The sequence below is a fragment of the Phocoena phocoena genome, chromosome 7 (genome assembly GCF_963924675.1).
Source record: "Phocoena phocoena chromosome 7, mPhoPho1.1, whole genome shotgun sequence".
Taxonomy (NCBI): domain Eukaryota; kingdom Metazoa; phylum Chordata; class Mammalia; order Artiodactyla; family Phocoenidae; genus Phocoena; species Phocoena phocoena.
Genome location: NC_089225.1, coordinates 54,120,057 through 54,144,337, shown reverse-complemented (window position 1 = coordinate 54,144,337; position 24,281 = coordinate 54,120,057). Strand labels below are relative to the sequence as shown.

At 40.2% G+C, this 24,281-nt stretch overlaps 1 protein-coding gene across 1 annotated transcript in view; it reads right to left on the bottom strand.

Annotated features, from left to right (window-relative positions):
* The window catches only part of DCAF17 (DDB1 and CUL4 associated factor 17), a 32,524-nt gene extending 32,125 nt beyond the window's left edge, over positions 1–399 (bottom strand). Inside the window, exon 1 of the mRNA XM_065880148.1 lies at positions 274–399. Within this exon, the coding sequence (XP_065736220.1) occupies positions 274–399 (126 nt within the window). The remainder of the gene's footprint in view (positions 1–273) is intronic.
* Positions 400–24,281: the final 23,882 nt, after the last annotated feature.

Sequence of the window (24,281 nt, the reverse complement as noted above, 5' to 3'; positions counted from 1 at the left end):
CCGGGGTGACCAATTTTTAGAAAAAAAGAACTGTCTGCAATAAGACATAAGAAAGTTAAAACTAAAAGCATGTGCCGGTTCTATTAAAGGCTATTTACTAATCCTCCAGGTTCAAGGCCTGGATCACCCTGCCCATCAAGGGTGATCTTAAAACGGGGCTGTATTGCGTGAAAACTGCACCCCTGCCGGAAGCTTGACTCCCACCCTCCTAGCCCCACCCTCCGCCAATCGCCCCGCTGCCCTTGGTTCGGCTCCCGGCCGGCGGGCGGTCACCTGGCACACCAGCGCCCGCAGGATACCCAGGTTCGTCCTCTGCACCACGCCCGCGTCCCGAGAGAAGAAGCCCAGCGCCCGGCGACTCAGCCTGCGGCACACGTTGGGCTTCTGGCTTGGGCCCATGGAGGTGCGGGCCGGTGGTGGAGTTGGCAGGGCCCAAGAGGGGTGCGCCCCTCACTCCGGCGCCGGGCAGCGGCTGCTACCTCCGAACCTCCAGGCCCCAACTCCCCGAGGGGCCCAGGAAAAGCTGACACCCGGAGCCGGGCCGGGGGCGCACGGCAGTGAGGCAAGGTTAGGCAGAGCCGGCACCGCCCGAGACCGGGCAATTGGAAAGGAAAAGAAACTCCCTTCCTGGATGGCCCCTCAAACGCTCTCTGACTCCGGACCCGGCGGCCGGCACTGCGACGACCGTAACGCGCGGTCCGCCGGAGCCGTTCCCTCACTGGGAAATGTAGTTCCCAGTGCCCTCGGAGGGAGCTTGACTTTTGTCCAGAACTACAACCCCCACAAGGCAGCGGGGAGCGAGCGCTTGCCCCGGCCCCGCCTCCAACCGGCCGCCGCCCCGCCCGGCCTTGCCTCCTCTGGCCGCGGCGGAGGCTGCGCCGTAGGGCTGGCGCGCCTTTCCGGCTCAGCGCGCGGCGCCAGGGGAGAACCCTGGGGGCGCTGTGCTGCAGCCTCTTGGTCCCTGTTACCTGTTCAAGCCCTGCATTCAGGGGTGCGTCCCTTGCCGCCCCGGTACCCTTACGTCTCTCAGCCCCCGACTTTTGCTCTGAGAGGCCCTGACCGGGCGCCGAGAGGGTGGCGGTGTCGTGTGCTACCGCCCCTCTCCCCCGAAGGCAGCGTCCTGTGCTAAAGAAAGGTACGCTTTCCCTTCAGTCACGGCTTTCCCTTCAGTCACGCGTTGGACGTTGTGGATGAGGTGGACGGTTAAACCTTTTGGGTCCGTAAACACTATGCTTTTGTTATTATGAGTTAGTGGTGAAGGTGCTGGCATTCCCACCAAACTAGAGTTGAATTATTTTCCCGGAGGCCCGCCCTTTTGTGGTCCGCAGAGACGCAGGCTGGTTTTGCGGTAATTGCTGCATTGTCCTTACTCGCCTTTTTTTCCCCTCCTTATCGGGAATGAAATATGAAATATTTACATTGTTATTGAACTGCCTAGGGTACTCCACGTTGATTCCTCTAAGTAAAAGATAACTTTGTGACTAGCCCTGCCTGTAGGGTCAAGGTTCCTGTCATATCCTCAAGGGCTGGGTCATTGAGGATATGACATTCCTACCACACTAAGGTTTCAGTAATCATGCACCAGACGAGGGCCCTTGCTTTGCTTTTAAGTGCCTTGAGGGTGGTGTCTGCATCTCCCACGTGGCCTCTTGTTCAGACGTGGGCTAGGGAGTGATTGCATTTGACTGACAGAGCAAAAAGTACAATACTGGGTGAGTGCATTGGTTTTAAGTGTTTAGGAAAAATTTGTCATATCTCTTTTTAACTCTGCTGAATTTCCTTTAGGGCCTGGGCTTTTGCTGATTTTTTCATGACTTATTTACAGCATACTGTGGAGTGCTTTGTATATTTTTAGAGAGCGCTATAATAGTTAATTTGGTAATTCATGAATGCAGCTGTCACTGAGAAAACGAACCCAGAAAAGATAACTGGGTTTTCTTTGGCGAAAATGAAATTCAAATCATTGCTGAATTGAATTGATCACCTCTTTTCTTCTCCTTCCCCTTCACCCCAACTTGTTTGTCTCCTAGTGGTCTGTATCTCACCACCAAGTCACCCAAGGGACAGTCATCCTAGATGCCCTCTTTTCTGTCACCCTCAACCAAGTGCTTTTGATTCTGTTATCCATCTCCTCTTCATATCCCCCCCCCCAGTAATTTAGGGCCTCACCATTTTACCACATTATTATGTTAAGTAGCCTCCTTTCTGCCTTACTTAAATACTTTTCAATTCCAACCCTCCACACTGCTGCCAGAGTGATTTTTCTAAAGCACAAATCTGTCATTTCCCTATTTAATCTTTCAGTGGCTCCCCGTCACCAAGAGCAGAATTTCTCAAACCTAAGTAGATACCTAGGATTCTCTATGGTGAACTTAAAATATGTTCGGTATAGATGGTTGTACATTAAATGAAGCAAAACTATAAAACAAATAAATTCTGATGAATGCTTATTTATTGTTAACAATGAGACTGTTTTTGCTGGACCTATCATGCTCTAAAAAGTAAACCTTCACTGTCCTCCAGGGCATAAATTCCTTACAGAAAGGCCTGTCCGCATTGTCCTTGTGTTGAGAGATTACTCAGTGACTTCACCTCTTTTCTTTATTTAAACCAGTGTAAAAATCTTCCTTTGTTCATTGTGTCATGATTTCATTTGACCTTCACTTGACAAATATCATTTATGTAAAAGTCTCCATGTCTCTCATTAAACCTGTGCCAATGATAAGCCACTTGTTTGCCAGTGCAGTCCTAAACAGAAACATGTGAACTGAAATCTTGTGACAGTACTGTAATCAATTAAAAGGTAGTCATCCAGGTGATCCAGAGTATCCTTTTGTTCAAAAATTTTTTTTTAATTTAGATTTTTAACAAATTAAAAATAAAACGTTTCTCTAGAGAAATCTCATAACCTCGAGGCTACATAATACGAATTCCTCGAGGTCAGTATAGGTGCCTTATAGGACAAAATCTGAATGCCTTAGTGTAGTATACAGGGCACTTTACTATCTGCATCTTGCCCACATTTTCAGCCTCACCTTTGCCCGTCCTTCACATTTGCTTTTTTTTTTTTAGAGTCTGTGCTTTTTAAAAAAAATTTATTAACTTATTTATTATTTTTGGCTGCATTGGGTCTTCATTGCTGCCTGCGGGATTTCTCTAGTTGTGGTGAGCGGGGACTTCTCTTCGTTGTGGTGCGCGGACTTCTCATTGTGATGTCTTCTCTTGTTGTGGAGCACGGGCTCTAGGTGTGTGGGCTTCATTAGTTGCGGCATGCAGGCTCAGTAGTTGTGGTGCACGGGCTTAGTTGCTCTGTGGCATGTGGGATCTTCCCGGACCAGGGCTCCAACCCGTGTCCCCTGCAATGGCAGATGGATTCTTAACCACTGCGCCACCAGGGAAGCCCCACATTTGCTCTTGTGCTTCTGACATGTTGTCTACTTGCTCAAGCCAGGGTGCCTTTACATTTAAAATTTACTTTGTCTGGAGCGCACTTCCTTTCCTCTTATCTGTTTATCTCAAGACTCATCCCAGTTATCACAGCTCCACTCACACACTTTTCCCGACCCCTCCATCTTCTAACATGTTAGAAGAGACAAGGCAAGTTATAGCCTTGCCTCTTCTAACACGTTACTCTGCATACACTGGTTGTGGCACTATATTAGAATTGTTGTTTGCCTGTCTTCCCAACGTTTGTGTTTAGAGAGGTCCATTCATTCATTCAACATACATATGCAGTAACCACATTTTAGGCACTGTGCTAAGGATGCATATGTATGTTGAATGAATGGGCTATTCTAAAAACAATGTTGTACAGATTCTATTGTCAGCAACTAAGTACTTTTAACATAGAATCAGATTTAGTCTTCATTCTTTAAATAAGTAGGAAACCACAATATTCATAAAAAGAAATAACTTTTTAAAAACTTTAATCCCTTGTTATAAAGCAGAAACTAACTATTGTAAAGCAATTATACTCCAATAAAGATGTTAAAAAATAAAATAAAAAATAAACCTATGGGAATCAATCATTCGATCAATAAATATTCTTTTATTCACAAACAAACAACAAAAACTTTAATCCCTAACAGTTCTACCTATAAAGTAGATATTTTCTTGTTGAAGGTAAAATGTCATGAACCGATATCCCTAGGTTAAGATTTGGAAATGACTTCTCTTAATTTGGGGCATAAAACAAACATTAGTTCTTTTTTTTTTTTTCATTCTGTGTCTGTGTGATGTTTAGAGAATACTTAACCATCCTTGCCATGATACTTTAAAGACAGAAAAGAGGACATGTGAGTTCAGAAGTTAATAAAATGCTTTTTGTTCACATACGTCATTTAAAGAGGCATAACAGAATAAATGTATAAAACACTCTGGTTATTAAACCTGAACATTTGTTCAGAGACAAAGAAATTTGAACCAAGGCCACAAGAGGTCATTCATTCAACATGTAATTATTTTCATCTACAATGTGCTGGCAGCTATTTCGGCATAGGGTATAACAATGGACAGGGAAGAAGGTCCTCACGTGTTGGGAGAGATAGACAATACATCGATTTTAAAAATAAGATTTTCAGGTAGTGATAAAGTGCTGGGAAGAAGAGAAAACAGAGTGATGTGCTCGACAGTGAGTGGTTGAGAGCCCTACTGTACCCAGATGGTCAGGAAAGGCCTCTCTGAAGAGTGGAGTTTGAACTGAGCCCTGAATGATGAGGATGAGCCAATCTGCATGAACTAAGGTTAGAGTAGTCTAGGCAGAGGGATGCTCCAATTCGGGGTCCCTAAGGCAATCACAACGTTGGATTATTCTAAAATTATGAGAAGGCTAGTGTGATTCTTTAGTGTGCATGAGGGAAGTGAACTTGCCAAGGTAGGCTGGGACCAAGTCACATAGGGCATAAGGAATTTTGGATTTTATTCTGTTGTGATGGGAAGCCATAGGACACTTTGAAGAAGGAGTGTAACGTGATCTAATTTGTTATAATAAGGTCATTGTGGCTATAGTGTACTGCAGTGGCACAAGAATGGAAACAAGGAGATGGTGGCTGTTGCATTGGTCCAGATAAGAGATGATAGATGGGGGCTTCCCTAGTGACGCAGTGGTTGAGAGTCCGCCTGCCGATGCAGGGGACGCGGATTTGTGCCCCGGTCCGTTAGGATCCCACATGCCGCGGAGCGGCTGGGCCCGTGAGCCATGGCCGCTGAGCCTGCGCGTCTGGAGCCTGTGCTCCGCAACGGGAGAGGCCACAACAGTGAGAGGTCCGCGTAACGCAAAAAAAAAAAAAAGAGATGATAGATGGACTAGAGTGGTAGCAGGAGAGATGGAAAGAAGGGAACAGATTCAGGATATATTTATTTTGAAAGTAGAACTGACAGGACTTCTGATGTAGTAGATATTAAAGATGAAGGAAAGAGTCAAGTGAAATCATGATAAAGCAGAACCACAAATCAACATCCCCAAATTCCCCAGAACAAATGGAAAGCTGGGAAATACTCACGATGTGCTGTCAGTGAAATATGCCAAGATTTCTTTAAATGTACACATTAGCATTATAGACATTAATGCTGGAGAATGTTAGGATTTGTTCTATGGCTGGGGCATGTGGGAAGAGAGGAATAAAATCAGGTCCCAGAAGTAAGCAGGGGTCAGAGCATGTGAGCCCATGGCAATGTGATGGGAAGAATCTCTGGAGTGATATTACATTCCCTTAAAGAGATAGTTAGGTACAGCATCAGGACAAGAGTGAAGTAGAGAGACCAGTTAGCAGGTAGTAGTTCAGGTGAGAGTCACTTTTGGAAATTTATTTTGAAATTATTGAGGCTTTTAACCATAAATTTGGTTCTTTTATTTTTTCTCTGTATATTTTGATGATATATATCTGAACATGTAGTAGAGTCATTCATATACAAAGTCCAGAAAGATTTAGGTTTAAAGGATTGATAGTAAAGTTTACAAACTATTCCTCTTATTTAAAAAAATATTTTATTTATTCAAAAGAATATGTATAGGTAACATAGCATAATATATAAATAATAATTATAAAATGATACCCAGATAGCTATCATCAACTTTAAAAAAACAGAACATTACCTAAAACTTTGACATCTCCTATGTGTCCATCGTTGTTCCTGGATCCCTCTTTCTTCTTTATATAAATAAAACATTAAGTTTTGAATGTTTTTGAACATCATATAAATTGAATCATACTGCATATATGTACTCTTCTACAAGTTGTCTATTTTTGCTTCAGCATTACACTTGACAGAGTACCTGTAGTTCATTTCATTTATTTTTACCAATATATAGTATTTCATTGTGTGAATTTACTACAATTTATTTATCCATTTTCTACTGGCTGGGCTTTTGTTTCTTTTGGGCTTTTTATTCCTAGAAAAGTGCTTCTATAGACCTTAAACCTGTGTTTTGGTACACATATTAAAAAAGGTGTTCTTTTTCTATTGCTGTGTAACAAATTACCCCAAACTAAGCATCTTAAACTAACACCCATTTATTGTCCCTCTTTTTTTTGTACACCGATGACTACTTGTCCCAGAGCCATTTATTGGAGGGGCCCTCATTTCTCCACAGATCTGTAGTGCTAACTCTGTTATATATCGAGTTTACATTCATAGTGTATTTCTAGGCTCTATTTTCTGGTCTATTCTATTTTTCTCTCCCTGGGTTAATGAATACCTGACCACTTTTATAATAAGCCTTTCCAGCTGGTACAGTAAGTCCTGTACCTTATTCCTTTTCTTCAGGAGGATCTTATTTCTTTTTTGCAATTGCACTTTCATATACATTTTTAAATCTGCTTAAGTTCTACAAAAACCTTACTGGAATTTTGATTGGGATGACATTAAATCTACCTATCAATTTGAAGAGAACTGACATCTTTACCATATCAAATTATCCTATCTCTGAAGACAGTATGTCTCTCCATTTATTTAGATCTTTTTAGTGTCTTTTAATGAAATTTTATAATCTTTTTATTAATGGATTGCATATTTTGCAACTTTCTAAGTACATTATATTTTTGGTCAGTGTTATACATGGTATATGTATTTCTTTAATTAATTTTTTTGGGGGGCTGCATTGGGTCTTCGTTGTGTGAATGGTATATTTTCAAATTAGGTCTTCTCACTATGTTTTTGCTAGTATGCAAACATGCAGTTGTCTTTTTGTATATTGATCTTATGTTTAGCAACATTGTTTTTGTATATTGATCTTTTGTTTGCCAACATTTATCTTTAATAGCAATAATTGTCATTTGTAAGGTTTGGGGGATTTTTCTACATAGATAATCATGTCCTCTGGAAACTGTGACAGTTTTGTTACTTCCCTCTCAATTCTTTTACTTTTTTTCCTCTTTCTTTTCTTACTATGTTGGCCAGGATCAGTGCAGTGTTGAGTAGAACCAGTGATAATGGACATCCTTGTCTTATTCATGTTTATAAATGGAATACTTCTAATATTTCACCATTAAGGATGACATTATAGGTTTTTGGTAGCTACCTTTTATCAGGTTAATGAACTTCTCATCCATTCCATATTTGCTAAAAGTCTTGTTCATTTTATTTTTAGTCATGAATGGGTGTTGAATTTTATCAAAGACTTTGTCTGTAACTGCTGAGGTGATAATATAATTTTTTTCCTATAATCTGATAATGTGGTAATTACATAAATATATTTTCTAATGTTAAACCAAACTTGAGTTTAGATAAGTTTTGGTGATGTGTTTTGTTTTTTAAACACTGTGGAATTTGGGCAACTGCTGGCTTCATTGCTCTCTCAGCTCTTTGGATCTTTGCTAGCTTTTGGTCTCTGAGGGTTTCTCTTTCTTTCTTGCTGGCTCACTGATGTATCGATATTTAACAAGATATATTTTTTAATGTATTTGTCCAGGCTTTTGGGAATATTTTATAGCAGAAAGGTTTTGGGGGTATCAGGCTCACCAAATTACCAGAACAAGAATTCCACTTTCTCATATTTTTAGTGTAAAAGCTTCCATTAATGTAAGATACGATCACTTAGCACCATTTCTGTCTTCTCTTCTTCTTGTCTGTGTGCACAACCATGCCTCTCCCTGCTGAAATCAAGGAAGTGGAGTTGTGTGGTAGAAAGAGCATCACATCAGGAGTCACAAGGCACAAGCAGCATCACATAGTGAAATTTTGACTAAGCCATTTACTCTGTTTCCTTCAATCATCTGCTAAGTGGAAACGGGATTGAAGTGAATCACATGAATTTATAAACATGAACACACTGTTGTAGAGAGTTTGGGAAAGAGAGAAGATTGATTAAGTAGCACAGAGCATTGTTTTTTTTTTTAGGGTAGAGAAATTTCGTATGATACTGTAATGGATACATAACACTGTGCATTTCTTTCTTTTTTTTTTTTTTTTTCTTTTCCTGTAGTGCCATGCACGGCATGCAGGATCTTAGATCCCCAACCAGGGATCAAACCCATGCCCCCTGCATTGGAAGCATGGAGTCTTAATCATTGGAGTGCCAGGAAAGTCCCAGACTATGCATTTATTAAAACCCATATAGCTTTACAGCACAAAGAGTAAAACTTAATGTATGCAAAATTTAAAAAAAGAAGGGGAAGAGGGGGTTCCAGGATATAATGCAGACGGTGACAAAAGAATCTAACTGTATTACAAATGTATGCGGTGATCTCACTGAAAGGGGCAAGAGAAAAGGTGCTGACCTAAGTAACTTTGAAAATGAGACTGTAAGACTAAAAGCAGTAGGAACTATACATAAGCGCTGTCCTCTAGTTGATAAAAGTTTCCCACAGAGGTATGGGTTAATAATTCTGAAACTACTACACATGAGTACTGGAATTAAACAATTAATAGCTGCATGGTGGATGATGGCAACCAGATTTCTTACTGTTGGAGTTGGAGGTTATAGACAACCAAGTGGGGAAGGCTAGAATGATCCATGTGGTAATGGATTAGAGTTGGAGACATTAGTATAAACTCTAGTTAGCTTACTATAGATACAGATGGATACATATGAAACATTTATAGATAAAGATATGTGTATATACATGGTTTAGTATACACACATATGTTTCCTTGCTTTGTCAGTTGAGAGGGCCTAGAAGCAAGGACAGGGTAGTAGCAAAGAGCACACCCAGCACCCAGACCATTCTCCAATAAAAGGAACAAACACTCTATTTATTTAATAAATTATTTTATTTTATTTATTTTTGGCTGTGTTGGGTCTTCATTGCTGCACACAGGCTTTCTCTAGTTGCGGTGAGCGGGGGCTACTCTTCGTTGTGGTGCACAGCCTTCTCATTGCGGTGGCTTCTCTTTGTTGCAGAGCATGGGCTCTAGGTGTGCAGGCTTCCATAGTTGTAGCACGCAGGCTCAGTGGTTGTGGCTCGCGGGCTCTAGAACGCAGGCTCAGTAGTTGTGGCGCACAGGTTTAGTTGCCCCACGGCATGTGGGATCTTCCCAGACCAGGGATTGAACCCATGTCCACTGCATTGGCAGGCAGATTCTTAACCACTGCGCCACCAGGGAAGTCCCAACACTCTTTAGAGGAAATGGCTGATTCTAGGACTGGGTCAAGGAATATACAAGAGTCTGTAGTGCCAGAAAGTAAAGAAGTGCTCAAAAATACAATGATGGGAATGTGTCAAAAGGATATAGGAGACAACAGAAAGAGCTCTTTTTTTTTTGCGGTACGCGGGCCTCTCACTGCTGTGGCCTCTCCCGTTGCGGAGCACAGGCTCTGGACGCACAGGCCCAGTGGCCATGGCTCACGGGCCCAGCCGCTCTGCGGCATGTGGGATCTTCCCAGACCGGGGCACGAACCCGTGTCCCCTGCATCGGCAGGCGGACTCTCAACCACTGCGCCACCAGGGAAGCCCCAGAAAGAGCTCTTAATTGGCAAAGCAGGAATAGTTTGAACAACAAAATAAAGTAGTATTGGGTTATAACCCAAAATTTAAAATAAATATCTATGAGACTGTACTGATATAAACAAGTGATTGAACAAATAAATGGGGGAGAAGAAACAAATCTCCCTTGCAAAAACATTCCAAATAATTTATGTAGACACTTCACCCTTAAAAAGGTGGAGCATAACTCCCCTCTCCTTAAGTGTTGGCTGTGTATAGTGACTTCCTGCCAAAGCATATGGTATGGAAAAGAGGGGGGTTGGTAACTTTACAGTAGAAACCTGTCAGTCACTACCTCAGCCAATTTATCAAGGTTAACATCAACAGTGGTGAGTCATGTTCATATCACGTACCCTTGATATGATGTGATAAGAATGGCACTTTACCTCTGTGGTTTTCCTCCCTAAAGCCCATAACCCCAGTCTAATCATGAGAAAAACATCTGATGAATATTTACTGAGAGGTATTCTAAAGATAACTGATCAGTACTCCTCAAAACTGACAAGGTCTTCAAAAACAAAGAAAGTTTGAGAAACTGTTAGAGCCAAAGAGGAGCCTAGGGAGACTTGATGGCGAAATGTAATGTGGTGTCCTGGAAGGAAGATGAGCTCAGGTACCAGCCTGCCTGGGTTCAGATCTCAGCCTCACTACTTATTAGTGTGTGAACCTGGTTACCCTAACTAGAATTACTTAACCTCTATGTGCCTCAGTTTACTTATCTGTTAAATGGGTTCTTGGGGGGACTAAATGACTTAACATATGTAAAGCACTTAGAGTAATGCCTGGCACATAGCCAGCACTATATAATTGTTTGAGTCTATTATTAGTACTTTGCTTTGCTCTTTAGCTTTGGGGATCTCTGTGATTATAGCTGAATTTCAATGACTCTCCTTCAGCATACTGAGTTTTAGCTTGGCACTCTGACAAAACAGTATTCATAATGTTTTGCTTATAAGGGAAAAATTATCAAGATGGTAAACATTCAAGAGAAAGTAGGACCAGAACTTGAGGATTCCCAACCCCAGTTTCCTGCTACATATATGTAGTATTGACTGAGTGAATGCAGAAGCCATGAAACCTGACAGGATACTTTTTATGGGCCTAGACATGCCAACATAGAGATTCTGAAGTTAACTTTGGTTTTCAGTAGATTCCTTATTAAAATATCCACTTCCCTTGTTAAACTGATGTTCTTTTAGGACAAAGCACTGCCTGCAGTGCAAACCCCTCAGATTTAGGGTTCAGCACCTAAAATTTTGGTGATATTTGAAACAAAGTGGAATGAATGTATTATAGAAACATATGTTTTAGGCCTTTTACTTCTCTGCCTAGAATACATACCAACTCTTCAGAAAACCCCTTGTAGATCAGCAGCTCAGGTAGAATAGAGCTCTGAGAAGAACGTAAAATTTGGAGTCAGGAGACCTGCTTGGAGTGTGGGTTCTTGTAGCTGTGTGATCAAGGCCACTCATTAACCCCTTTGAGCCTCAGCTCCCATCTGTAAAATGGTGATAACAGAAATGCTTGCGCTGCCTTCCTCCCTTGCTTATAGAATTGTTGTAAGGATTAGGTGTGAAAATGAATGTGAGAGCTCTTTGTAAGTTGTAAAACCTATGCAAGTATTATTTGTTATGATAATCTCAGGTTTTCAACCAGAGTAAAATTCTCATGGAGCTTTATGGTCATATTAAGTGTTGCAGTCATCTGCACACCTTTACTTACTTATTATGTAATAAACTGAAGTCATTCGAATTTAAGATGCTTTAGATGGTATATTTTCTCATAGGACTTTAGTTTTTATGATGTTTTTCTTTGGTGTAACAAAGGAAGGCATTGTTTTAATCTGGAATTGTCTCTTTGAGGTGGCAGTTTCAGGAAATGTTTTCCAAACTCTTCACTGAAATTGGCTGTATAGAGAACACAAAAGTGTATTCCTGTCATTTAGAAGTTGTCTCCTGCAGACACAGACCCTCTTGTCCTGGTGTGGAGCTGACCAGCAGAGGGTGCACAAGCTTTCCCAGCAGCTAGGCTGGGCAGACCTGACTGGTGCCATCTGTGTGTGCTGCCTGATGATTAACAAGTACTATAAATGAAAAGGTTCTAGCACATCGGAAACACAGTTACCAAATGGAAGGAGACAGCAGCCATAATGTCACACAGCAGTGTAGGAAGCACCTCCCTAGTTGGTGAATAGGAAGTTTCTGGATAACTGGAATTTGATATTCTAATGTGGTTTTATTTGTCTGTTTTACACCTTCTCCTCTTTGCTTTTTCCAATTTCTTTCTCTTTCCAGCTTTCTTACCCCACCTTCTCAGCATCTGCAATTGTCTGCCTCACCTGGTCTAACAAATTGGGGTCTTTTAAAAGTAGCCTTTCTTTGGACTTCTTTGACCTTAAGGTATTTGGGTCCTGAATCCAGCCAACTACAGCATTCTGTCTGGGTCCCACTAACCAAACTCTTACAAACTCCATGGCATCTTTTCCTCCATGGAAATGGGTGACCATCAGAAAATTTTGTAACCTTTTAGTGTTACTGTCACTACTGCCCGTATCATCTTTTTTCCCCCTTCCTTCCCAAGCGTGGATAGTATATAGAATGTATATAGTTACTGGTTTTTAAAATATTTTTATATTTTCTGATTATAAAAGTAATTTGAGTTTTCTCGAAAAGAACATTTTGAGACACATTAAGAAGAAAATATAAGGATGTCCTTGAGCCTTTCAGTCAAAGGGAACTACCATAAACTCTTCCAGACTTTCTCTATGCATACACATAGGTGTTGGTATGTGTATTAATTTTTTAAAATGAGATCATATCATAGGTACTCTTTTGTACCTTTTTTACTCTACCTAATAAATCATGGACTTCTTTCCATATCAACAGCTTTAGGTTTTTAGCAACATTCTAAGTAACTACATAATTTTCCTTTATATAGGTGTACAATAATTTAGTCAGTCCTCTAAAGATGAATATTTGGATTGTTTGCAGTTTTTCAGTATAGTGCTGTGACAAATCCTTAATATATTCTTCTGATTATATTCTTAGGATATATTTCTAGAAATAGAATTTTCCATCAGATTTCTTCTTTAAACATGTTCATGTGTATTGCCAAAGTTCCCTCAGGAAAGGTCTCTTGGTACAATCTCCCTGGCAATGTGTGAGGATGCTTGTTCTTGCACACCACTGATCACAACATTTCACCTTTGCCAAAATGATGGTGAGTAACCCATTGCACCAATTTTTTTTTAATTGGTGGACTTTCTGCTCTCCATGTCACCCCAGAAAATTAATCTATGGCAGCAGTTCTCAATTTTTTGGTCTCAGGACCACTTGACACTCTGAAAAATTATAGAGGCCCCCCCCAAGAGCTTTTGTTTATATGGATCATCGTTATCATTATTTGCTGTATTAGAAATTAAACCTAAGAAAAAATTTAAATATTTATTTAAGTCCTTTTAAAACAATAATAAACCTATTGCATATTAGTATGAATACCCTTTTTATTAAAAGTATTTTCCAAAAGAAAAAAATTAGAAGAGTAGTATGGTTTTACATTTTTGCATAGCTCCTTAATGTATGGCCTAAAAGAAGATGGCTAGATTCTTATATTTGCTTTTGCACTGTCTATTATGATATGTTGTTCCAGTTGATATATATGAAGAAAATCTGATCTCACACAGATATATAAGTAGTTAGAAAGGGGCAGAGTACTTTAAAAGTCTATTCAGATGAGTTTGAAGAATCTCCTTTAATACTACACTAAATCCCAGTAAGTGGTAGCTTCTTTTTTTAATTAGTTAATTAATTTATTTATTTTTGGTTGCGTCGGGTCTTCGTTGCTGCGCGCGAGCTTCCTCTAGTTGAAGTGAGCTGGGGCTTCTCATTGTGGTGGCTTCTCCTGTCGTGGCTCGTGGGCTCTAGGCTCACAGGCTTCAGTAGTTGTGGCACACAGGCTTAGTTGCTCCACAGCACGTGGGATCTTCCTGGACCAGGGCTCGAACCTGTGTCCGCCTGCGTGGGCAGGCGGATTCTTAACCACTGCACCACCAGGGAAGTCCATGTGTTAGTTTCTTAAAGGTTAATTGCAATATAATATTTGAAATCATACCTGTGAACTTTTTCTACTCTGTTACATTAAAATCCATTGGTCTGTCTTGCACTTTGAGTGGATCTTTTACCCATGCATGATTTTGTGATATCGTATGTTGGCCATCTGGAAAATATTGGTTCACTGAGTTGTGTAGGTCTTCCAAATGTTGACACATTTCATTATACAATATCAAAAATACTTTATTCTCATCAGAACAGTGTTTAAGTGTCAGCAAGCTGTTAAGCTCACAGTGGTGGACACAGGGTTTCCAAAATTCTAATTTTTGCTTGAAAGCTTGAATTTTATCAATGGCAACAAATGCTGTCAGTTGTTTTCTTGACAGGCTTACTTTGTTTTTGAGAAAATGCCAAAGTAAAAATGGGGTTCCATGAAAACAGTCTTCATTGCTTCATCAATGATATGCTTAAGTGAAACTGGTTTTTCCTTTTTTTTCTTCAAATGCATGGTTGGTAAAGAAGGCATGACCTCTAGTATAGTTTGGTGCCACTGCCTTGATTCAGACCAAGGTCCCAGCAATTTTATCCACCATTGCCTGTACACCATCAGTGCAAACGTCACCACAGTAAAAAGGCAAATAACATGTTGATGGTATTGTGAAAATAATTCTGACCTTTTGCAGACCCACTTAAAGTGTCTTGGGGGCCCCTAGGGATCTGTAGACCACACTTTGAAAACCTCAAAAGGTCTAAGGTAATCATAGGAACTCATTCTCTGGAGAGACTGGTTTAGGAATAGTTTGTGACCCAGTTCTGGCCAGTGAAATCTGAGAGCAAGTCTGTTGAAGAACTTGTGAAAAAGTTTCCTCATCACTAAAAAGAGGCATAAGAAAGAGATGATCCTTTTCCTGCTCTGGATATTGCCATGCCAGTGTGATGCCTGGAACTGCTGCAGCTGTTTTGTAATTAACAAAGCGAACCAGCCTTAGAATGAAGGTGATGCTATTTAGAGCAAGATGGAGAAATGGCATGAACCTGGGTCCTTGATGACATTATAGAACTGAAACCATACCTGGAACTTGCCCAACCTCTGGACTTAGTTCTGAGAGATAACATGCTCTATTTATTTGAGCCAGTTTGAATAGTGTCTTCTGTTACTTGCAGTCACAAGCATCCCCCAAAGTTATTTATTATTAGTGTGATGAACATTTTTAAGTGTTTAGTGGCCATTTGCATTTCTTTTGTGAATGCTTATTGATGGTATTAGCACATTTTCTACTGAGGTCATTTATAATTATTTTCTAAACATTCCTTATATATTAATCATATTAACACATTGTAATATTTTGCATTTATTTCCATGAGTGTCTTTTATATATAGTATATCATCCTGTACATTCCTATAGCAATCAATTAGTCTTTTTCTTTTATATTTTATGGCTTTGGTATAATGTTCAAAAGAGTCTTTTCTACCCCACTTTTTAGTAAGTATTCACCTATATTTTTTCTAAGCCTATAAAAAGTATTTTTACATTAAAAACTTTAATTCATCTGGAATTTATTTGGTGTTAGATAGAGTAGGGATATAACTTTATTTTTTCTGAATAGGTAGCCCCTTTTCTTAATACGCTTTTTTGAATAGGCCAGTCTTAACGTACTGATTTGAAATACTAGCTTTATTACAAATGGAATTCTTATATATAATTTGACTAGTTTCTGGACTTTCTATTCTGTTCTAGTGCTTTGACTATATATCCTGGCACTATAGACATGGCCAGGATATATTTGCTTTCTAGAGTATTGTAACGTATGGAAGGGCAAGGACTACCCCAACCCTCCCTAACCCTACGCCACCACAATCAACAGCACACATTTCCCCTGCAGTATTTTCTTGGTACTTTCTCCATGTTTATTCTTCCAGATGAACTTTAAAATTATTTGTTAAAGTTCCTCAAAGACATTTTTGGAACTTTGATTGGGATTACTTTAATTTTGGCGAGAATTTACATTTTTTGTTTGTTTGTTTTTTGCGGTACGAGGGCCTCTCACTGTTGTGGCGCCTCCCGCCGCGGAGCACAAGCTCTGGACGCGCAGGCTCAGTGGCCATGGCTCACAGGCCCAGCCGCTCTGCAGCATGTGGGATCCTCCTGGACCGGGGCATGAACCCGTGTCCCCTGCATCGGCAGGCGGACTCTCAACCACTGTGCCACCAGGGAAGCCCTACATTTTTTTTACAATATTGAATCTTCAGCTCCAGAAACCCATGTACTGTCTTCCTATTTATTAAATTATCTTCCATGCTCTTCTGTAGAGTTGTATAGCTTTCTTAATATCAGTCCTGTACATTTCTGGCTAAATTTATTCCTAGGTATTTCATATAATTTTTTTGTTGTAATTGTAAGAGGGCTCTTTCCCCCTGTATATTTTCTATTTTTGTTATCAATATTAAAAAAAAACTTTAAAAAATCTAGCTCATATTTCCAGATAGTTTTGGCTTCTCAAAACAGAATAAGCACAAAGGATACTATCATTTGTGGCAGTACAGTGTGTACTATGTGCACTTGATTTATGAGGTATGACTGTTTGAGACTGTTTAAGGAAACAGAACATACCAGAAGCTATATCTTAATGAATATGATCTTTCCAAGCTGGTTATGTTGGGAATATGTACATTTATGGCAACAAGAACAACTTACTCTAAAAACAACAAAAGGTATATTTCCTAAAACAAAAGTATTGCCACTACTGAGGATATGAAAAAGGATCAATTAGCTTGCTATGAGGACATTATCTGAAAATAATGTTTTCAAAGATGTTTTACTGTTATTGGAATAAATAGTAATCTCTTAAGGTGATTTATTTGAAAGGACAACATTTATTTTGATGTAAAGTTGTAATTTTTAGTTAAACAACATACCTTTATAGGCACACCTTCTGTTATCAGGTGGCAACGAGATGGCCAACAGGTTTTTTGTGTTTGCTATTGTTGTTTTAAAAGAATCATTTAATCAGATTGTTTTTTGTATTAAATAAAATTCCAGTTGCCCCAGGCATTATGGATTGGCAGTGTTTCAGCTGTTTGGGAAAATGGAATTTGCCAGTTTTCTAAGATCATCTAAAATAAAGAAACAAATTTCTTTTCATCCACATTATGGATTTTGAAAGCATGTGTAGTCTAGCCTGGTATCTTAATCACCAATTAAAATGCTCCTGTGGAAAATGTGGTTCTGAGCTCTTAACAGCTGACTTACAAATGGTCTTAGAAATAAGACCTTATATAGATTGAAGATTACTATGGTTTCTCTACATATCGTGGTCCTCGGAAGTTAAAGCTATAATTAACATTCTCAATTATTCTCTAGCAACTTGCTGTGTCATTATTATTCACGGGCTATTTGTTTTAATCATTCTTAAATGTATTGATATTTTAGTTTATATAATTTCTGAATGAGTTTATTATATGTTAAGTAAAGAGTGCTTGAGTTTTTTTTTCTTTGGGTGAGGAGTCTGACTCTAGGTCAGAATCATATGTGTGATCTTTCAGGCCTGGCAGTTAGCGATTAAGACTTTTCCTGCAAGGCCTCATCGGAAGAAGCTGCCATCCGCACACCAGAATTGGTATACAGCCAGTGCACTGCAGTTTTCTGTAGGGATTCCAGTCAAGCCTTCCCCCACCCACCCCCCCGCCCTGCCTCTCCCCACTCTGTGTGGCCATACTTTTATGTATATCTGCATTCTGATAAAGTGAATGCATGTGTGGGGACCCACAAAATGGATGTCACGCCAGTGGCCTAGTCAAGGTCACATTTCTAAACCTTAGTCAGCCTGCCCTTATGGGAAACACCTGTCAAGGAAACCTAACATACTACAATCGCAATCCTCCAACCTAATTTTAGCTAGCTCAGCTTACCCTAGAAAACAGGACCTGCTAGCCTTGTAAGGAAATCCCTGACCTCCTAGGCAATCATGCTGTTTCCACATTGCCTCTTCTAGTGTACTATAAAGCTTGCTCTTGCCCAAAATCCCCTGGGAAGAGTGTTCCACTGCTAGTTTTTTCATTTGACAATTCCTAGACCAGATGCCTGCATTCAGAGGACTCCTTATTGGGGGCCTCTGCGGAGACCCTTTCTCCACTTTGGCTCAGTACCATTCCTCTTAGCTCTTCCCTTCTTCCTAAACCCCCCACTCTGCGCCGGTCCGTGCGCCCACAAAAAGGCATTAGCCTCTTTTTCAGGGGTCTGGGGCAGTGAGACAGTTTCCCCCATCTTTGTTGCATCCACTCGATCCTTGCCTGGTGTCATTCCACAGGGGAAAATGGAACACTGGGGAGCCGGTGCCTCTTTTTGCCTCTTGTTTACACTGTTATTGTAAGTAAAAGGCTTGATTGCTACTTTCACAGTTTGCCTTTTTGTCCTAATGGGCCACCTCAATACTTGATTGCTCAATAAGAGGGAAGTGGGAATGGGGTTCCTAATTATTTGTGATTTTTTTTTTTTCTTTTCAAGCTTTAAGGGGTGTCTTTTAGAAATGTTTCTGGAATTCACTGAATAATAGTTTGACTTTACATTTGTGAAACACTATGTCGTTTATAATGTTCTTTGTAAAAACTTTGTGACTTAGGAATTATCTCCATTTAAGAAATGAGCCTTAGGCAAAGTAAGTCACTTTCCCAAAAATCATGATTAATGGATTGGCTGTACCATGACTTAAACTTGAGGCTTATTCTGTTCTCAGTTCAGCACTTTCTACTATACCACCCCACTTCATTGGTAAATTAGTCTTTCACTTTCTTGGGAAGTTGGGACTACTTTAGGGCTGAATAATAAGCAAATCAGATCAAGTAGGAAGCTTGATCCTGTGGTATTAATGAAGCCCTAGGGAAATTGTAAGGAGAGCCAGACTAACGGTAACAACAGTAATATCAACTAAAGTTTACTGAGCACTTATCATGCACCTAGCACTATGCTACATTATCCTAGATAGATCACCTTCTATAACCCTCCCATATTTTGCAATAATCTTATTAGTCACATTTTATTGAGGAAATTGAGGTTAACAAAGTTAAGTATCATGTTAGAGGTTATATGGTAGTAAGTGGCAGATCCTGGATTCAACTTAATCCAAACCCTTTGCCTCTTCACCTGAAATTGTTTTCCAAGGAGAATTGAGGTGATTCTGCCCTACTTGGAGTATTTCTGCTGTTAAGGAAGAGTGGGAGAAGAATTCTCTGGAACAGAATCTTCTAATACTGTATTTCTCAATGTTGAAAAATATATAAACCTTCATTTAAAGGAAAAAAATTCTCAGACCCCTGAGTTGATATTTTACTATATTATTAACACAAATCTGGTTATAAGCTCCTTGTACATAGAACTACTATTCAACTATAAAATCAAAATAAGCACAAATACAACCACAAAGCCAATAAAATTCAAATTAACAACATTATAACGTGACTGCTGATGTTTTACCAAAACTGACTTGCAGCTCTCATTATAAACAAGGTACTGACCACCACCACACAGGTTCTTTGGACTTCATCCCATCTGTACTGTGTGTGCTATGTGTCTTCTCAATTCCCTCACCACTTTTCTCAACTCAAAATACTGCAGAATCGGGCTTCCCTGGTGGCGCAGTGGTTGAGAGTCCGCCTGCCGATGCAGGGGACACGGGTTCGTGCCCCGGTCCGGGAGGATCCCACATGCCACAGAGTGGCTGGGCCGGTGAGCCATGGCCACTGAGCCTGCGTGTCCGGAGCCTGTGCTCCGAAACGGGAGACGCCACAACACTGAGAGGCCTGCATACCGCCAAAAAAAAAAAAAAATACTGCAGAATCTTTTTACAGTGTGCTGTGTACTCAGATGCATCATTTCTATCTTATATCTGTGCTACTTGTGGCAACAAGATCATAAATGCACGTATAGGCACTGAAGTCAAGTAGCAGTTATACATTTGCTCCTACTGGTTTTATTTTTTAGATTATCATAATAAATATACAATTTAAAAAGTTGTCATAGGATCTTAGATGTGTCCAGTGGGGGATTGATCCTGAGGAGCAAAGGATGGAGATTTATTATAATGACCTGCTGAAGATTAAAATGAGGTGGTAGTTGGGGGTCCATATTTCAGCTTTTTGTCCATGCTAAAATGTTTCTTTTTCCTAGGTGTTCATGGCCTTGTGGTTCTCCCACACTGTAAGCATCTCTCATTCAAATAGGATTTCCTTCTCCTTGTTACAGCATTACTGTTTTTGTTACTAGGTGACATAGGTTAAACTCAGAAGGCCTAATTACTAACCAGTACCTTCTGTCTGTCTTTTCTTCCCCTTGTTTCTGTTAAACCCAGACTTCAACCACATCAAGTCCATCAACCTTCCCCAATCCCTCCTTCTCCTCTCTCCTCTTTATTTTTAGGTTTCTAGTCATTTGGGGTTTTTATGGTCATTTGTTATATTCTCCCTCAATTCCACATCCTAAATCACCATTACTTTCTGTACTACAAGCCTAGACAGGCCTAATCTAGGTAAAACCACATATTTTCCCCTCAGACTGCCTGGTGGTAGAGGAAATCACATAACTGCTATATTATTTAGGTTACTTTTGGTTGGAGATAACAGAAAACTCAGACTGGCTTAAACAATTAAGGGAATATATTGGCTCAATAACTGAAAAAGCCAGATGTGGGACTGGCTTCAAATGAAACTTTAACTAATTAACAGTGGGACCTAACTTCTTTTTATTTTCCCAATTTTCCTTCTTCAGAGTTGGCTTCATCCTAAATGTGTACCGTGCCATCATCCTTAGGCCAGGTAGCTTCAAGATAGCTTTTGTCATGGACTGAATTGTGTCCCCTTCCCCCAAATTCATAGGTTGAAGCCCCAAACCCCCCTCCCATGTGACTATATTTGGATAAAGCCTTTGTGGAGGAAATAAAAGTTAAGTGAGGTGATAAGGATGGAGCCCTAATGCAATAGAAATGTGTCCTCATAAGAAGAGAAAGAGATACCCAAGATCTCTCTCTCCACAAGCATGCAAGATGGAAGGCCATGTGAGGACACAGCAAGAAAGTAGCAAGAAGGACCTCACCAGAAACCAACCCTGATGCCACCTTGATCTTGGACTTCTAGCTTCCAGAACTGTGAGAAAATAAATTTCTACTCTTTAAGCCACCCAGGCTGTGGTATTTTGTTAAGGCAGCCTGAGCTGACTAATACAGCTTTCAGTAGCTCCAGGGCTTCATGCTTCCTCTTTCATGTGTAACAGGTATGATAAATCATCTTTGTCCCAAAATCTCTAGCACTAGACCTAAGAGATGCACTCTGTTGGCCAGATTTAGTCTGATGCTCACCTCTGAACCATTCACGATGCCCACAGATTTGGAATGTACTGATTGGCTCAGTGTAGGTTATGCAGTCCATCTCTGGCTTCAGCCAGGTCCACTGTGGCTTCTCTGCAAACTCACAGATTCCAGGTCCATGAGCTATTGGAAGTGGGGAGTGAGTACTCAGGAGGCAGCTAATAAATGATCACTAATTTGAGTTGCAACTTCATGTGGGCCAATTATGTTGTTCACATTATTTTACTCAAATGTTGTTAGTTTCCTTTCTCATTTTTTTTTCCTGTTCCTTCTTTTCTCAGGTTCCCTACCTTGCAGCCTCTTACTTCACAAAGAAGAGAGCATTGGGAAAGGGTTCTCTTAACAATCTTCCCTTCCACTACAAACACACCTGTTCTCACTCATCAGATGATGAGATTGTTCTTGATGCCTTACATGGATAACATGTTTTCTGTGTACTTATTCCCCCTCCCTACCTCCCACTTCTGGAAACTTGTTTGTCAACAATCCATCTCTTTCCGCTATCTTCAGTCTATTTTGTTTCCGACACTGGGTTTTCTCTCATCCTACAAAGATACTTAGGATTCTTTGCATCTAAACAAATACTTTGACCTAGGGAATCCCTTAAGATAAGGCCCAAGTTCTGTTTTTTCTTCGCTACTGCCTATCAGAGTCCTCTACATTTACTACCTCCCCTACCCCAGTGACCTACTTATTCCTAAAGTCTGCATTCTGCCAGCACAGCCAGGATTCAAATCACTTTGATAAAGGTCATAATTGATCTGTGCCTTCAAAACCAATTATTTATTTTTAGCTTCTCCTTTTTTAATGTTCTTTAGTATTTGATCACATAAACTGGTTCCTCTTCCTCTACCTGACTCCTAAGTATTGTATTCCCTTGAGTTCTATCTCCTTTTTTTCTTGATCAATTCATCATGACTTCACCCACCAACCTGTAGACCAGTGACTTGTCTCTGAAATCTATACCTCTAATGCTTACTAATTACCTGAACTCATTTCCAACTATCTTTTGGTGATATTCATTTGAATGTATTGTGGGATCCTTAAAATTTGTCATGTGCAAAGTGACCTTATTCTCTTCCCTTCCCTACCCACACCCCACCATTATCCACCTTTTTTTTTTGCGGTACGCGGGCCTCTCAATGTCGTGGCCTCTCCCGTTGCGGAGCACAGGCTCCGAACTCGCAGGCTCAGTGGCCATGGCTCACGGGCCCAGCCGCTCCGCGGCATGTGGGATCTTCCCATACCGGGGCACGAACCCGTGTCCCCTGCATCGGCAGGCAGACTCTCAACCACTGCGCCACCAGGGAAGCCCATGCCACTATCTTTGGCTCTCATGATCTGTGACAAATCCTTCTTGAGTGTAGCCCTCATCTAATCAATTCTGTATAGGAGTGGTTTTAAGTCATTGATGTGCACCAGGATCATATGTGAAGATTTAAGAAGCCGTAGATGCCCCAGTCCCCGAGCTTTGATTTTTACTGCTCTCGTTTAGGGCGCAGTAATTGGCAGGATAAGACCATCATAACAATCTTTATAAAATACAATCTGATCATGTTGTTTACCTGTTTAGAACTTATCAGTTGTTGACAGTGTCTATAAGAAAATATTCAAGCTGCTTAATTTGGTTTACATAAAGATTCCTCATTATCTGGCCCCTGCCTAATTTTCCGGCCTTATCATCACTTCTCCACTCCAACCTCCATCTGTCCCTCACATCGTAGGCTCTAAGCATATAAAATTACTTTTAAAAAATAAACGTTTAATTTTAGAACAGTTTTAGATTTACAGAGAAATTGTGAGAATAGTATAGATAGTTACCATATACTCCATACCAGATTCACCTATTATTAACATCTTACATTAGCATCTATATTTGTCACAATTAATGAACCAATATTGATACATTATTGTTAACTAAAGTCCATAGTTTATTCAGATTAAAAAATTTTTTTTCACCTAATATCCTTTTTCTGTTACAGGATCGCATCCAAGATACACTACATTTAGTTGTCGTGTCTCTTTAAGCTCATCTTGGCTCTGACAGTTTCTCGGATTTAACTTGTTTTCGATGACCTTGACAGTTTGGGGGAATACTGGTCAGGTATTTTGAAGAATGTTTCTCAGTTGGGGTTTGTCTGATGTTCTTCTCATGATTAGACTGGAGTTATGGGTTTGGGGGAGGAAGAAGAATACAGAGGCCAAGTGCCATTCTCATCATATCATATATAAAGAATATATACTATCAACCTGACTTATCATTGTTGATGTTAACCTTGATCACCTGACTGAGGTAGTGTTTCTCAAGTTTCTCCACTGCAGAGCCACTCCCCCACATCCCACCCATACTGTACTCTTTAGAAGGAAGTAACTATGCGCAGCCCACATTTAAGGAATGAGGAGTTATGTTCCACCTCCTTGAGGGTGGAGTGTCTACATAAATTATTTGGAAGTCTTCTGCATGAGAGATTTGTCCCTTCTCACCCATTTATTTATTTGTTTATTCAATCAACCATTTCTATCAATATGAACACATGGATATTTATTTTATATTTTGGGTTATAAGCCAAAATTATTTTGTGGTTCAGAGTATCAGTATTTCAGCTTTGGCCATTGGGAGTGCTTTCAGTTGGCTTATGTGTCCCTTTGACATATCCTTATCATTGTGGGTTGTTTTTTTGTTTTTGTTTGAGCAGTTCCTTACTTTCTGGTACCATGCTACAGGCTCATTTTATATATTCCCTGCCCCAATCCTAGCATCAGCTATTTTCCCAAGGAGCTCTGATTCCTTTTATTAGAGAATAGTATTAGAAACCAAGATGGTCCCTGGTGTGCTTGTTGCTACAGGGGTATGTTTGCCTCTCAACTAACAGAATAAGGAAATATATGTGTGTATGCTAACCCATGTATATACACACATCTATAATTAGTTCTGTATGTAACATCTGTATTT